Consider the following 13,454-nt stretch of genomic DNA (forward strand, 5'->3'; position numbering starts at 1 on the left):
GATTTAAATCCAGTTATACTGGATTTAGCATTACTGCTGGAGAAGCCAGTTAATGCAGCTGAAGAAATGATGTCTAGGGCAGGAAGGAGGGATCACTGAAAGAACATCAGAGGTAACAGAAAAGCCTTCTGGCAGAAGACAGCAACAGAAGGAATCTTCCTGTGTAGAGAATTCCAGAGTTTTGGTGCCACAACCAAGAAAGCTCTTTCTCAGATTGTATATTAATTTTGCAGTTTTTTGCACCTTAAATTTGTTTGCCAAGCCATGGATTCCATATGGCAAATACATCCCAGATTTCCTGATCACACACCATAATAAAGGTAGATAATGTAAACTGTCATATTGTCACCCTAGCCAGTTGTCCCCTTTGATCTGGATAATGTTAAAATATTCCAGGGTAGGGGAGGAAAAAGCCTTACTTCTCAGAAACTGTGTAATGGATTTTTCTGCTGACACCTTGTGGTGAAAAGAGCTTGCAGCAATCTGAGTGGTCCAGACTTCTGCAAGATTGGTATGATTATTTAAATGTCAAATCAGTTTTGGTCTTTAGGCATGGAATGTTATTAGGAGAAAGGGTTATGCTATATTTAGAAATCACTCCATAGGTATTTATTTTATTTATTTATTTGGTAGGCCTATATTCTGCCCTTTCCCATAATGAGCTCAGGGCGGATCACAACATGACCTGAACAACAATAAAAACCCTACAATTTAAATTTTAAAACGATACAATAAAAATTAGCAAATCAAACAATAGAACAATAAAATAAGGTGCATCATCAGGTGGGAAGGGCTCATTTCACAGGATACAGTAGTTTTTGGCCCAAGATGAAATGATGGTGATAGTAAATAGGATAGCACCATAGTTTGTAAAGCTTGATGTCCCAACTAAGGAGGCCAACTGATGGAATAGTTTCTGGAATAGGACAATTGCTGCCTCAATCAAAGGCTCAGCAGAACAGCTCTGTCTTACAGGCCCTATGAAATTACAGTAATTCAGGTAGGGCCTGGATCTCCATAGAGAGCTGATTCCGCCAGGCAGGGGTCAGAGGCCCTGGCCCTGGTTGAGGCAAAACTGACATCATTTGGACCAGGGGTGGTCAGAGGGTGTTGTGTAGCAGACCGCAACGACCTCCAGGGCATGTATGGGGAAAGGTGGTCCCTCAAGTATGTCGGTCCCAGGCACTAAACATCAGTACCAAAAGGCTTTAAACGTCAGTACCAAAACCTTGAAGTGGATCTGGTACTTGATTGGTAGCCAGTGCAATTGGGGCAGCATTGCTTGCCCATAAAGGCAATGCAGTTAACAGCCATGCTGCCGTATTTTGCACTAGCTGGAGTTTGTCCCAAGGGCAAGCCTGCGTACAGCGAGTTACAGTAATCCAGCCTGGAAGTGACCGTTGCTTGGGTCACTGTAGCTAAATTCTGGCGGGACAGATAGGGCACAAGGGCCTGACCTGCACACAATTTTTGCTCCCTGTATTGACATCATCTAGCGCCTCTTGCAAGGTACAAGATCTCAAGAAAGGCAGGTCTATGAGATCTATGTATGGAAGGGGCTCAGTGGCTTTCCATCTGTGAGCCCAATGGAGGAGATGAAAGGAAAGCTAAAAGATACCACTGAGTACTATTGGGATTCCCTGTCAGAGTTATTAGATGGATATTTGCAAAGGATAGATCTAATCCTATCTTGTTATTGGCCAGTTTAAAGAAGTGAGCTAGCCCAATAGATGTAACTGGCTGGTAGGGTTGACTTTTCAATGAAAATTCTGTATATGCTTAAAAAGAGATGTATTTAATGACATAGACAAGTAAACAGTACTCGTTTACATATACTGATGATCCAACTTAGTATCATGTGGCTTCATATGCTGTATGTACTATGCAGATACAATTGGAAAACCTTGTAAGCTCAAGCTGCCATTTAGAGACCAGCCATGTTTGTCAGACCAGTGGTCTATCTAATTAGGCATCCTGGTCTACAGAATGGTCAAAGAAAAAGGAAGCTGTGGTTGACTGCACTCTGGCAGGAGTTTAGAAACAAAAGAAATCCTTTTACTGAAGAAGAGCTACGCCATAGGTACCTTCTTTAATACCAGCTGAATAATTTTTAAAATCCATAAAATGTGACATTTTTGGCATATGTCAATAAAATTAGGATGGACCATATTTTCATTCAATGTGATTTGTGCAGGTATTGTTTTGTTTTAAGGCTTAAAAATAAGGGTAGTAAAGGTAGCATTATAAAAGAAATGTAACAATATTGAGTTGTAATGTTATACTTTGATTAACCGATAAGGGACATGCTTTTGGATTTACAGCCATGTTGTAATGATGAACTAAAAACTTGCAAGTTTATGGTGACAGTTGACAGTTTATGGTGGGGTAAGATTTTATTTGTTTGTTTTAATTTTTAAGACACCACTGCACTCCTCTTTACGTTGGGGCGACAGATTAACATGACTGCTCTTCTGGGTAATAGGCTAACATGACTGTTCTTCTGGAATTTTAACTCAGAAGTAAATCCCATTCCACTGATATTAATGGGAATTACTTCTGTGGAAAAGAAGAAATATGTGCCACCCTCAGCTCTTTGGAGGAAGGATAGGATAAAAATAGAAAAGTGCCATTAGACTGCAACACTAGGCTGATAAGATTACAAACTTGATGAGCAATGTTCTTTTTCCCCCCAACACAGCAAATCATGAAGAGGCTTATAAAACGTTATGTTTTGAAAGCACAAGTGGATAAAGAAAACGATGAAGTCAATGAGGGTAAGAGATGCTGCAGACTTACAATAGCAGGATATATTAAATTGCGCATAGTGAAGTCAGACTATAATGTGGTAACATCAGTGGGATGTAGCTCTGTTTAGGATTGCACTGCAGCTGGATGTCTGGTGCAGGTTTAGGGTTGCCAGCTCCAGACAGAAAAATACCTGGAGATTTGGGGAGTGGAGTCTGAAGACATATGGGTGGGGAAGGGGAGGGACTTTAGTGGGGTATGCCATGGAGCCCATTTTCCAAAGCAGGCATTTTCTCCAGATAAACTGATCTCCGTCACCTGGAGATCAGTTGTAATAGTAGGTTACCTCCAGCCACTACCTGGAGATTGGCAACCCACAAAACAATTGCAAGCAAAATTTCATTTGTTGTTTATTTACAGTTTCTGATAAATTAATATCAGTGTTTTATCAAATATTCTTTGCAGAAGACCTGTCCTTTTAGCTCACTGGAAAATGCTTTGGGTAGTGCTATGTCAGTATGTTTAAATAAATGAAATAAACTTCATAGAAAGGAAACTATGATTACTCACATTCTACAATTTAAAAAGAGAGGCAATTGGCTCTGCTGGCTATTACAGGTGCTGAGGAACAAGACAAGAACTGTTACATGGTTTTCCCTAGAAATAGTAATTGCCTAGAACAGAATAGCTTAACTGCAGCATAGACCTTTCATCTAACCATGGAAAGCTTTTGAAGGCAAGATGTGCATTATGTAAGAGATTCATGACTGGATCACTCAATGGTTTTTTTGTTTTGTTTTTAAATTCAAAGCAAATAGGTTCTGGAATTAAGAGCTTGCTCTTTCCTTCATCGAAATTGTTTCCCTGAAACTGTGCTTTTTACATGTTGAGAGGGGGGAGATCTTGTTTATTCCTCATTGTGATTAATAGCTTTAGGAAGGAGTGAAGTGAATCATCGCCCCTCAATCCCAAACTGCACCTCAATCCGTTTTCATGTACTTATGCACGTACCTTGTCTTCCAAAAAACTTTGGGAGAAATAATCAATGATCTCCTTTGGCCCTCATTCAAATAATATTTCTGGTGCGCTTCTTCAGGAAATAGAACAAAGAGGGTTTTGAGTGTCTGGCATAACAGCACAGAGATTTCACCCCATGTGTTAATTTGCATTGACCTGAATGGACTAGCCATTAATTTCACTGACAGATATTTATGACTATGCTTGTAGGCAGTGTTCCTGCTAAGCTGAGTTAGTGTGAACTAGCTCACAGTTTTTTTTAGCCTCCGGCTCACACATTTTTGTCTTGGCTCTGGAAAAATGACCCCAGAGCAAACTAATTTATGCAGTAGCTAATACCTTTAATGCCAGTAGCTCACAAAGTAGAATTTTTGTTCACAAGACTCCATGGCTAATTTGTAGCTATGTGGTTAAGAAAGTAATGTATTCAGTATATAATATGCATATATCATAGGCTTGAGATCTAGCAGAAACTGCTATACACAACATGAGTGGTTTTTTTTTTTAATGAAGCAGCTAGCTGTTCTCTATTTCTTACTTCATCCAAGATGTTGCAATTATCTTCTTGGCAGATGCAATTGTCAGCCTATCATTCTGCCAGAGAGTGGAGATAGTGGAAGAAGGATGCATTGGTGAAACCTGACTGGCCTTTCACATTTCAAGGGAAGGGGGCTGGAGAAAAGAAGTCCTTTTAGCATAGAGTTGCCAACTTCCAGATGTGACCTGGAGCCCTCCTAGAATTACAACTGGTCTCCAGACTGTAGAGATTTGTTCCCCTGGAGTAAATGGCTACTTTAGAGGATGGACTCTGTATGGCATTATATCCAGCCCTTCACCAAACCATACCTTCCCCAGGATCCAAACCCCCCACCCCAAAATCTCCACGTATTTCCCAACTAGGAGTTGATAACCCTATTTTATACACATAAAAATACACATTAACACATGAAACTGCCTTATACTGAATTAGACCCTTGGTCATAGGAACATACGAGAAGCCATGTTGGATCAGGCCAATAGCCCATCCAGTCCAACACTCTGTATCACACAGTGGCCAAAAAACCCAAGTGCCATCAAGAGGTCCACCAGTGGGGCTAGAAGCCCTTCCACTGTGCCCCCCCCAGGCACAAGAATACAGAGGATCACTGTCCCAGACAGAGAGTTCCAACAATAAGCTGTGGCTAATAGCTCCATATGCCATCAAAGTCAGTATTCAGACTGACAGCAATTCTCCAAGGTCTCAGGAAGATCTTTCACATCAACTAATGCTAGATCTTTTAAATAGAGATACCTGGGATCTGTCAAGCAAATGCTTGAAGCCTCAAGGAAAATATGTGGGCTCAAAATTAATGAAAATGTGTCTAGAAGGGAGCAATTCCTGGAGTTATCCTCAGTTCTCTTGTTTTATGCCACAGAATACTCTTATCCCCCCCTTAAAATATGTCAATGAATATAAAGGATACCAGTTGTGTATCAACAGTAATATTATAAATTATAATTATAAATTTGGACCCAGAATAAAAATATATTAAACCCCCAAATTATAGTAGTATTAATATTTAGAAACACCCACATGAATTGAATGCACCTCCCAAAATAGCTAAGGAAAGAAAACAGGCATAGAAAATACACAAAATATCCCAGGGATGTTGATTTGCTGTAAGATATTAGCAGTTCGTGCAAGAAATACGGTGAACAAGTATTTAGTATTTTTGCCTTAGAGAAGCAAATATGCTATAGCTGAACCCAGAATAAACATTACATTTAGATTTTGCTGAAGCTTCTTTTCTTGTCATCAGATTGTGAATACTATAGACATTCCAGATAGATTGTAAGCTTTTTAAAAAATCACCTAATTATATTTGTTTTAAATCAGTTTCAAATTATATTATTAGTTAATTGCTATGTACTCTGCACTGAAAACCACAATAATGAGACTTGAATGGTGATTCTAATTATTTACTTTGTCAGCTCGTAAGATTCTTCATCTTTTTCTCATACATGTCACACTTCTAAGTGTTAATGTCAGGATTAATTGGGGCATTTGAAATGTTGCTATCTCAGTACTCAAGGTTTAAAAAATATTAATACCAGGGCTCAAATCAATCAAACACAATAGAATTAATTTTTCCCCATTCACACATTTTAATAGGATTTTTCTACTGATTATTTGCATGACCTCTAACTTTAAAAAATTCTATGTGATTGATTGATTTCAATAAAGTCAGAGTTCAAATTTGATTGCCTTGATTAAACTTTAATAAAATAGCTCAGTACTACCTTACAGTGCTTACACACTGCCATATTAAACAGATTCAAGTGGGTAGCTGTGTTGGTCTGAAGCAACAGAACAAAATTTGAGTCCAGTGGCATCTTTAAGACCAGCAATGTTTTATTCACGGTATAAGCTTTTGTGCGCATACACATTTCTTCAGATACATTGAAATGGAAGTTACCAATCCATACATATAGAGAGAGGGTGAGCAGCAAATTAGCATTCAACATAATTTATTTTAGTACATTTCTATTCCGTCCATTCCCCATAGGGCTCAGGGCGGAGTACAACATATGATAAAACAATAAAATACAACAAAAACATTCTATAAACAGACAACTCAAAAGCACTCAGATTACCATGTCATCACATATTGCCCAGCCTAGCTGTCTCACATCATGGCAGTTTTTATTCCAATTCCTAGCACAGCTGACACTGCTGGCTGGGGAGGCCAACCAAATCAAGAACGGATGCCCGCAGCCTCAGCTAAAAGCCTGGTGGAACAGCTCCGTTTTACAGGCCCTACAGAAGGCTAATAAGCCAGGTAGGGCCTGGATCTCAATAGGGAGCTGATTCCACCAGGTCGGAGCCAGGACTGAAAAAGCCCTGGCCCTAATTGAGGCAAGGTGGGCATCTCTTGTGCCAGAGACAGCCAACAGATGTTGGGAGGCCGAATGTAACAACCTCCTGGGCATATATGGAAGGAGACGGTCCCACAGGTATGTTGGTCCCAAGCCACGTAAGGCTTTAAACATTAGAACTAAAACCTTAAAGCGGATCCGGTACTCAATGGGCAGACAGTGCTGACTGCAGAGCGCCGGCCGAATGCCCACCTGTAAAGGTGGTGCAGTCAGCTGGCGAGCCACCGCACTCTGCACCCGCTGCAGTTTCCGGATCAGTCTCAAGGGTAAGCTGGCGTAGAGCGAGTTACAGTAGTCTAGTCTGGAAGTGACCATTGCATGGATCACTGTATCCAGGTCTCGAGGGAATAGATATGGTGCTAGCTGCCTGATCTACCGAAGATAACAAAAGGCAGACCTAGCAACCATTGTGATCTGGGCCTCCATGGAAAGGGAGGCATCCAAGGTCACTCCTAAGTTCTTCACATGTTGGACTGGCACCAATGTGGCACTGTCCAAAGCTGAGAGCTCAAAGATGTTGAAGATGTTTAACAAATGTATAGATCAAACAGGAATAACAAGCTTGGTTTTTATGGTCACTATTTGTTTGGATTTAAGTTTGGAGGGGGGGAGAAATGGTGAAGCAAATAAATATATCAGAATTGAAGACTGATGTGTATATGTACCCTTCCTACTTATAACTGTACCCTTCTTAATTTCATTTCAATGTATCGGAAGAAGTGTGCATGTACATGGAAGCTTATACCTTGAATAAAATTTTGTTGGTCTTAAAGATGCCACTGGACTCAAATTTTGTTATATTAAATAGAGTTACATCCTTCTAGGCCCATTGACATCAATGAGATAACTGAGAATGATCTTCTTCGTGGTCTCTGTGCAGTCCCACACATGGGTCTTGCCGCAGGCAACGGATCCGTACCTCGGAGCTCCAATAGCTCGCCTATAGCGTCTTTTGGCGCGCTTTCCTCCCGCCCTGGGGAGCAGGCAGCGACTGCGCATGCCTGGAGCGGGGGGAGAGCACCCATTCCACTCAGTTTCTTCCCTACCGCTGCCCGGACATCACCTACCTCGCTGCGTTTCCTCCTTAGCTCGTTTTCTTCTCATTCTTCTCTTCATCTGGTATCGTATTCACCTCGTCTTTTTATATTCCTTACTTCCTTGCTATTTTTCGTCCCTAAAAATATAGGGGGGAAAAAAAAAGGTCCGTTTCTGCGCTTCCTTTCCCCTTTTCTTTCCCTCCCTCCCCTCCCTTGTCCGGAGCGCATGGAAGGGAAGGTTACGTTCAAAAAGTGCAGGCGCTGTGGGGCTAAGATCCCCACCACTGACGGCCACAGCTATTGCCTCTTCTGCCTTGGAGAAGCCCACCGGGTCGACTCCTGCGCACATTGTGCTAATTTCGGGAAGCAGGCTCGTAAAAATCGTGCAGCAAAGCTCCGGAGCTTCCTGCTTGAACTGTCTTTGCGGGCGATGCCTGCGTCTGCCTCGCCGCCTCCCCCACCTAGAGCGGGAGATTCGGCCACTTCGGACGTGCCTCTCTCCCAAAAGCAAACGCACAAGTCCGGAAAGAAAATTTCGAAGCACGCCGGGACCGGCCATAAGTCTTCTAAAAAATCGCACCACTCCGGCTCCGAGGATTTGGCGCCAAAAGCACCGCATCACTCGAAAGCGACTGATTTGACTCCGAGGAAGTCTTACGAGTCGCACCCGACCTCGCACCCGCATCGGGCCTTGACTTCGGTTTCTGACGCTATGGATGCCGCAACCTCGACCGCTCAACTCCTGCTTCCGTCAGAGCTCTCAGCTCCGTCAGATGTAATTACTGATATGCTGCAGCTCACTCCTCACTCTTCTACGGCCGTAGAAGTGATTCCTATTCAGTCTCGCTCACCGTCGGTCCGCAGCGTGGTTCCGTCTGACTTTTTGGAACCCGACCCATCCGATCCTACTCAACACTACGCGAAGTCTTCACTTCGACTCGGATCCTTCCAGGATGTCGCACTTTCCCCCCTGTATAGGGATTCAGCGACCCAAAGCTCTACTCACCGACTTCGTTCGCGTTCTCCAGAGACCCAGCCCATACCGCGTCGGATTCGATCACGTTCCCCGATGCCTATGCCTCCTCGGTTTCGCTCTCGTTCCCCGCAGAGACACCGTGATTCCGGCTCCTCCGCCTACTATGATCGTTATGACCTGTATGTGCGTCCACACCTCGACTATACATCTCGTCCGTGCTACGACTACTCTTCTCAGTCACGATCGCCTTCACCAAGGGTTAGGCCTCGCCATCGCCTATCCCGTTCCCCTTCCTACGAGGGTACTCACCGCTCCAGAGATCAAGACCTGGGTCGTGATGTTATTACCCCTCGGATCCGCTATAACGACTCTCCTCGAACCCGAGCACATGACTCTCACCGAACCCGGGCATACGGTCGGCTCCGAGACCCTCCTCCAATCCGAGACTCTCCTCGACCCCGTGACGACGATCGACTCCGAGACTTCTCCGAGCTTCGAGAATCCGATCACCTGCCCCTTCGGCACTCGGTACCGTCTCCAGTCCCAGATCGATTTCGGGACCTAAACAACCCCGGTACCACCCCCCCCAAAGCCCCGACGGCTCCCATCCGGATTTCTCCACCTCAACCAGCCCAGGACGCTCACACTCCTAAGCTTCGGGCTTCGGCCTCGGAATCGATCGCACCGCGCCACTCTTCCAATGCAGATGACTCCCATTCCGATCGGGAATCCTCCCTTTCATCGGATTCGGAGGACCACCCTGCCTCTGTTGCCTTGGAGTCTGCACCACAGCTGCGCCTTTCGCCATCAGATGCTTCCAAAGCATATTTAAATCTCATCACCACGATGGCTGACGCTCTCCAAATTGCCTTGCCGTCTGACTCTCCTAAAGTTTCAGACATTGTACATGACTTAGTACAAGCTGACTTCCCACCAGGGTCGCTTCTCCCGATGCTTCCTGTACATCTCGAGGGTTTGCGAGAGGCGTGGGACAAGCCGGCCTCTGTCCCACCTACTTCCAAACGATTTGACTCGTTCTACAGGGTACATGCCCCGGATGCTAAATTCTTGGCGACACACCCAGCGCCCAACTCTATTATAGTTCATTCTGCCACTAAGGCCAAGCCCTCACGGCACCCTACACCACCAGATCGCGAAGGGAGAAAACTGGATACCTTGGCACGGAAGTTATTTACTCTGGCCTCTACCAATTCTAAACTCAACAATTACTTAGCTTATTTTTCTGCATATGTCTTTAATCTAGCCAATCAATTTACGCCCCTGATCCCCTCTCTCCCTGAAACCTCTCAGAGAACGGCCTCAAATTTGGTGTCAGAATTGTCCAGAGTCTCCAAACAGCAGATAAACACTGTACGACATGCTGTTTCCTGTTCTTCGAGGGTCTTCGCTTCCTCCGTCGCCTTGCGGCGTCATGCCTGGCTGCGTTCAACTAACTTGCAGCCCGACATCAAGCAGAAGATAGAGGATCTCCCCTTCGACGGCCTAGGCCTCTTCCATGCGTCCACGGACGAAGTGCTAACCTCTGTTGACGATGGCCACAAACGTGCCAAGCGCCTGGGAGTTTCCCAACCAAACTCCCAACAGTTCAATCGATCGAAAACTTGGAGACCATCATTTCAGAAACGACAACGGTCACCAAAACAAAGTGACTACTGGAGGCGAAAGGGTCCACAACAAAAACCTCATTTCCAGCAGAGACCTAAGCCCCAACAAACCAAGAAGGCCTCCCTCCAGACCAAGCAGTCTCTTTGACTCTTTCCAAACCTCACTTGCTCTCCAAACCCCACCGACTTACAGCACACGTCTCCTTCCGTTCCTTCCCACTTGGAACTCGATCACAACCGACTCCTGGGTGCTGACCATCGTGCGCCTAGGTTACGCAATCGAGTTCATTTCTCCACCTCGCCACCACTCCTTCATTGCTACCCCCCCGTCTACACTCCTCCATCAGGAAATCCTGGACTTGCTCCAGAAAAATGCCATAGAACCCGTCCCTCCTCAACATCGAGGGACAGGCTTCTATTCGAGATACTTTCTGGTCCCCAAGAGGGATGGAGGCAAGCGTCCCATTCTAGATCTGCGAAACCTCAACCGGCACATCGAATACAGGAAGTTCAGAATGATCTCCCTGCAGTCCATCTTGCCCCTTATTCCCAGAAATTCCTGGATGGCTTCTCTAGATCTTCAGGACGCTTACTTCCATGTGACCATTCGACCTCAACATCGGAGGTATCTGCGATTCGCAATGGGCCAGGACCACTTCCAATATGTGTCCCTGCCATTCGGCCTCTCCACTGCACCCCGCGTGTTCACCAAGTGCATGGCAGTGGTGGCAGCTGCTCTTCGCATTCGGAACATCCCAGTCTTCCCATATATCGACGACTGGGTTTTCATAGCTCCGACTCAACATCAACTGCAGAGCAACCTCAACACAGCTCTCACCCTTCTGAAATCCCTGGGCCTTCGTGTGAATGCTTCAAAATCTCACCTCACACCTACCCAGGACCTCAAGTTCATAGGGGCCCTTCTGCGCACTTCTCTCCATCGTGCCTTCCTCCCCGAGGATCGGGCACTAATTATCATTGCCTTAGCCAAGTCAGTTCAACAACAGCCTCGTCAGTCTGCATTCACAATCCAACGCCTGCTGGGCCTCATGGCCGCCACAACGTCTGTCCTTTACTTTGCCAGGCTACGGATGCGACAACTACAGCTCTGGTTTGTACGAGCCTACCATCCTCGGGCGCAACCGCAGAGCGTTTTACTCACTGTTCCACAGAGAGCACTTCTATCTCTCACATGGTGGACTATACCCGACAATCTGCTCGCAGGCATGCCGTTTCTACCGACTCCTCCGATGGCTGTCATGACAACAGACACCTCCAAGTGGGGATGGGGAGCCCACTTAGAGGACAAGACCGTCAGGGGGCTTTGGACTCCCCCCGAGAGGGCCATGCACATAAACTGCCTAGAACTGATTGCTGTGCACAGGGCCCTCCAATCGTTCCTCCCACTGATAAGGGACCGACACGTTCAGATTTCCACGGACAATATGGCAACAGTTTACTACATAAACAAGCAGGGAGGCACCAGATCCCTCCGCCTGTGCCGTATAGCCGTACTGCTCTGGGAATGGTGTGTCAAGCACAACATCTACATGACTGCCATTCACCTCCCGGGTGTGGAGAATGTTCTGGCCGACTCCCTCAGCAGGGTTCGCATAGACGACCACGAATGGTCCATCAATCCGACCTACCTTCGTCGTATCTTCCGATGCTTCGGAACGCCCAAGGTGGACGTCTTTGCTTCCAGGGAGAATGCCAAATGTCCTCGATTTTATTCCAGGAGGGGCAACGACGCCTTCCTTCACAGCTGGACAGGCCCTCTTCACTACTTCTTCCCACCAACCCCCCTTCTGACACGGGTGTTGGTAAAGATAGCACGAGATGGCACGGACTGCATCCTCATTGCTCCATGGTGGCCTCGGCAACCGTGGTTCACGAGGCTTCTACAAATGTCCCGCCACACTTACCGCCGCCTTCCTCCTGTGGGCGACCTCTTATCCCAGGCCAGTGGTCAGGTGCTACATCACAACCCTCGGGTTCTGGCCTTGGCAGCCTGGAGAATACATCCGCCTGCCTCTCCACAGAGGTAGCCAACATCATCCTCAACGCAAGGAAGCCTTCCACTAGACTTTCGTACCAACGCAAATGGAAGCGTTTCTGCTCTTTCGCGACGTCTAATCACCTGCAGCCAGAGTCAGCACCCCTTAACCTGATCCTTGATTATCTACTTTCTCTACAGAAATCAGGACTCTGTTATTCCTCCTTAAAGGTTCACCTTTCTGCAGTTTCTGCGTTCCATAACCCGGTTGATGGCAAAACAGTGTTCTCCCATCCCTTGTCTAAGTCCTTTCTTAAGGGCATGTTGCACCTCAATCCACCTGTTAAGCCCTTCGTCCCGACTTGGAGTTTATCGCTAGTCCTTTCCTGCTTGATGAAAGTTCCCTTTGAACCTATGGCTACCATAGACCTTAACCTTCTTTCCTGGAAGACAGCATTGCTGGTAGCCCTTACCTCAGGTAAACGGGCAAGTGACTTATGCGCCTTCCGCCACGATCCTCCCTACACTATTTTCCACAAGGACAAAGTTGTTCTGCGACCGGACCCTGCGTTCCTTCCGAAGGTTGTATCCCAGTTCCACTTATCGACTTCAACTTCTCTACCAACGTTTTTCTCCAACCCATCCGACCAGGGACAACGAGCCCTGCATTCTCTGGACGTTAGAAGGGCTTTATCTTTCTACCTTGATCGTACACAACCTTTCCGTAAGGACCCTAATCTGTTTGTGGCCTACGGAAATCCTCACAGAGGACACAAAATCTCTACCCAAAGACTATCTAAATGGGTAGTTAGTGCCATCAGGTTGTGTTACAAACTGGCTAAACAGCCTCTGCCCGAAGGTCTTAAGGCCCACTCTACTAGAGCGGTCTCGACGTCTTCGGCCTTCCTGCAAGGCGTCTCCCTAGAGGACATTTGTGCGGCTGCATCGTGGTCCTCACCATCCACGTTCGTCTCCCATTATGCCTTAGACGTTCGTGCGAGACGTGACGCCTCCTTCAGTCAAGCGGTCCTCAGATCCATCTTCCACTGAAGTCAGGGGTGAGTGCATCCGCTTCCATCTCTATGTTGCATAATATGATGTGATTGGGTTACGTGACTAACTTTTTTCTTTTACCAGCACCC

At 46.0% G+C, this 13,454-nt stretch overlaps 1 protein-coding gene across 1 annotated transcript in view; it reads left to right on the forward strand.

The window, feature by feature from the left end:
• Positions 1-13,454, forward strand: part of TRPC3 (transient receptor potential cation channel subfamily C member 3) — a 93,779-nt gene that overhangs the window by 78,555 nt on the left and 1,770 nt on the right. Inside the window, exon 11 of the mRNA XM_060246835.1 lies at positions 2,699-2,774. Coding sequence (XP_060102818.1) covers positions 2,699-2,774 — 76 coding nt within the window. The remainder of the gene's footprint in view (positions 1-2,698; positions 2,775-13,454) is intronic.

Source organism: Heteronotia binoei, chromosome 9, assembly GCF_032191835.1.
Source record: "Heteronotia binoei isolate CCM8104 ecotype False Entrance Well chromosome 9, APGP_CSIRO_Hbin_v1, whole genome shotgun sequence".
Lineage (NCBI taxonomy): Eukaryota > Metazoa > Chordata > Lepidosauria > Squamata > Gekkonidae > Heteronotia > Heteronotia binoei.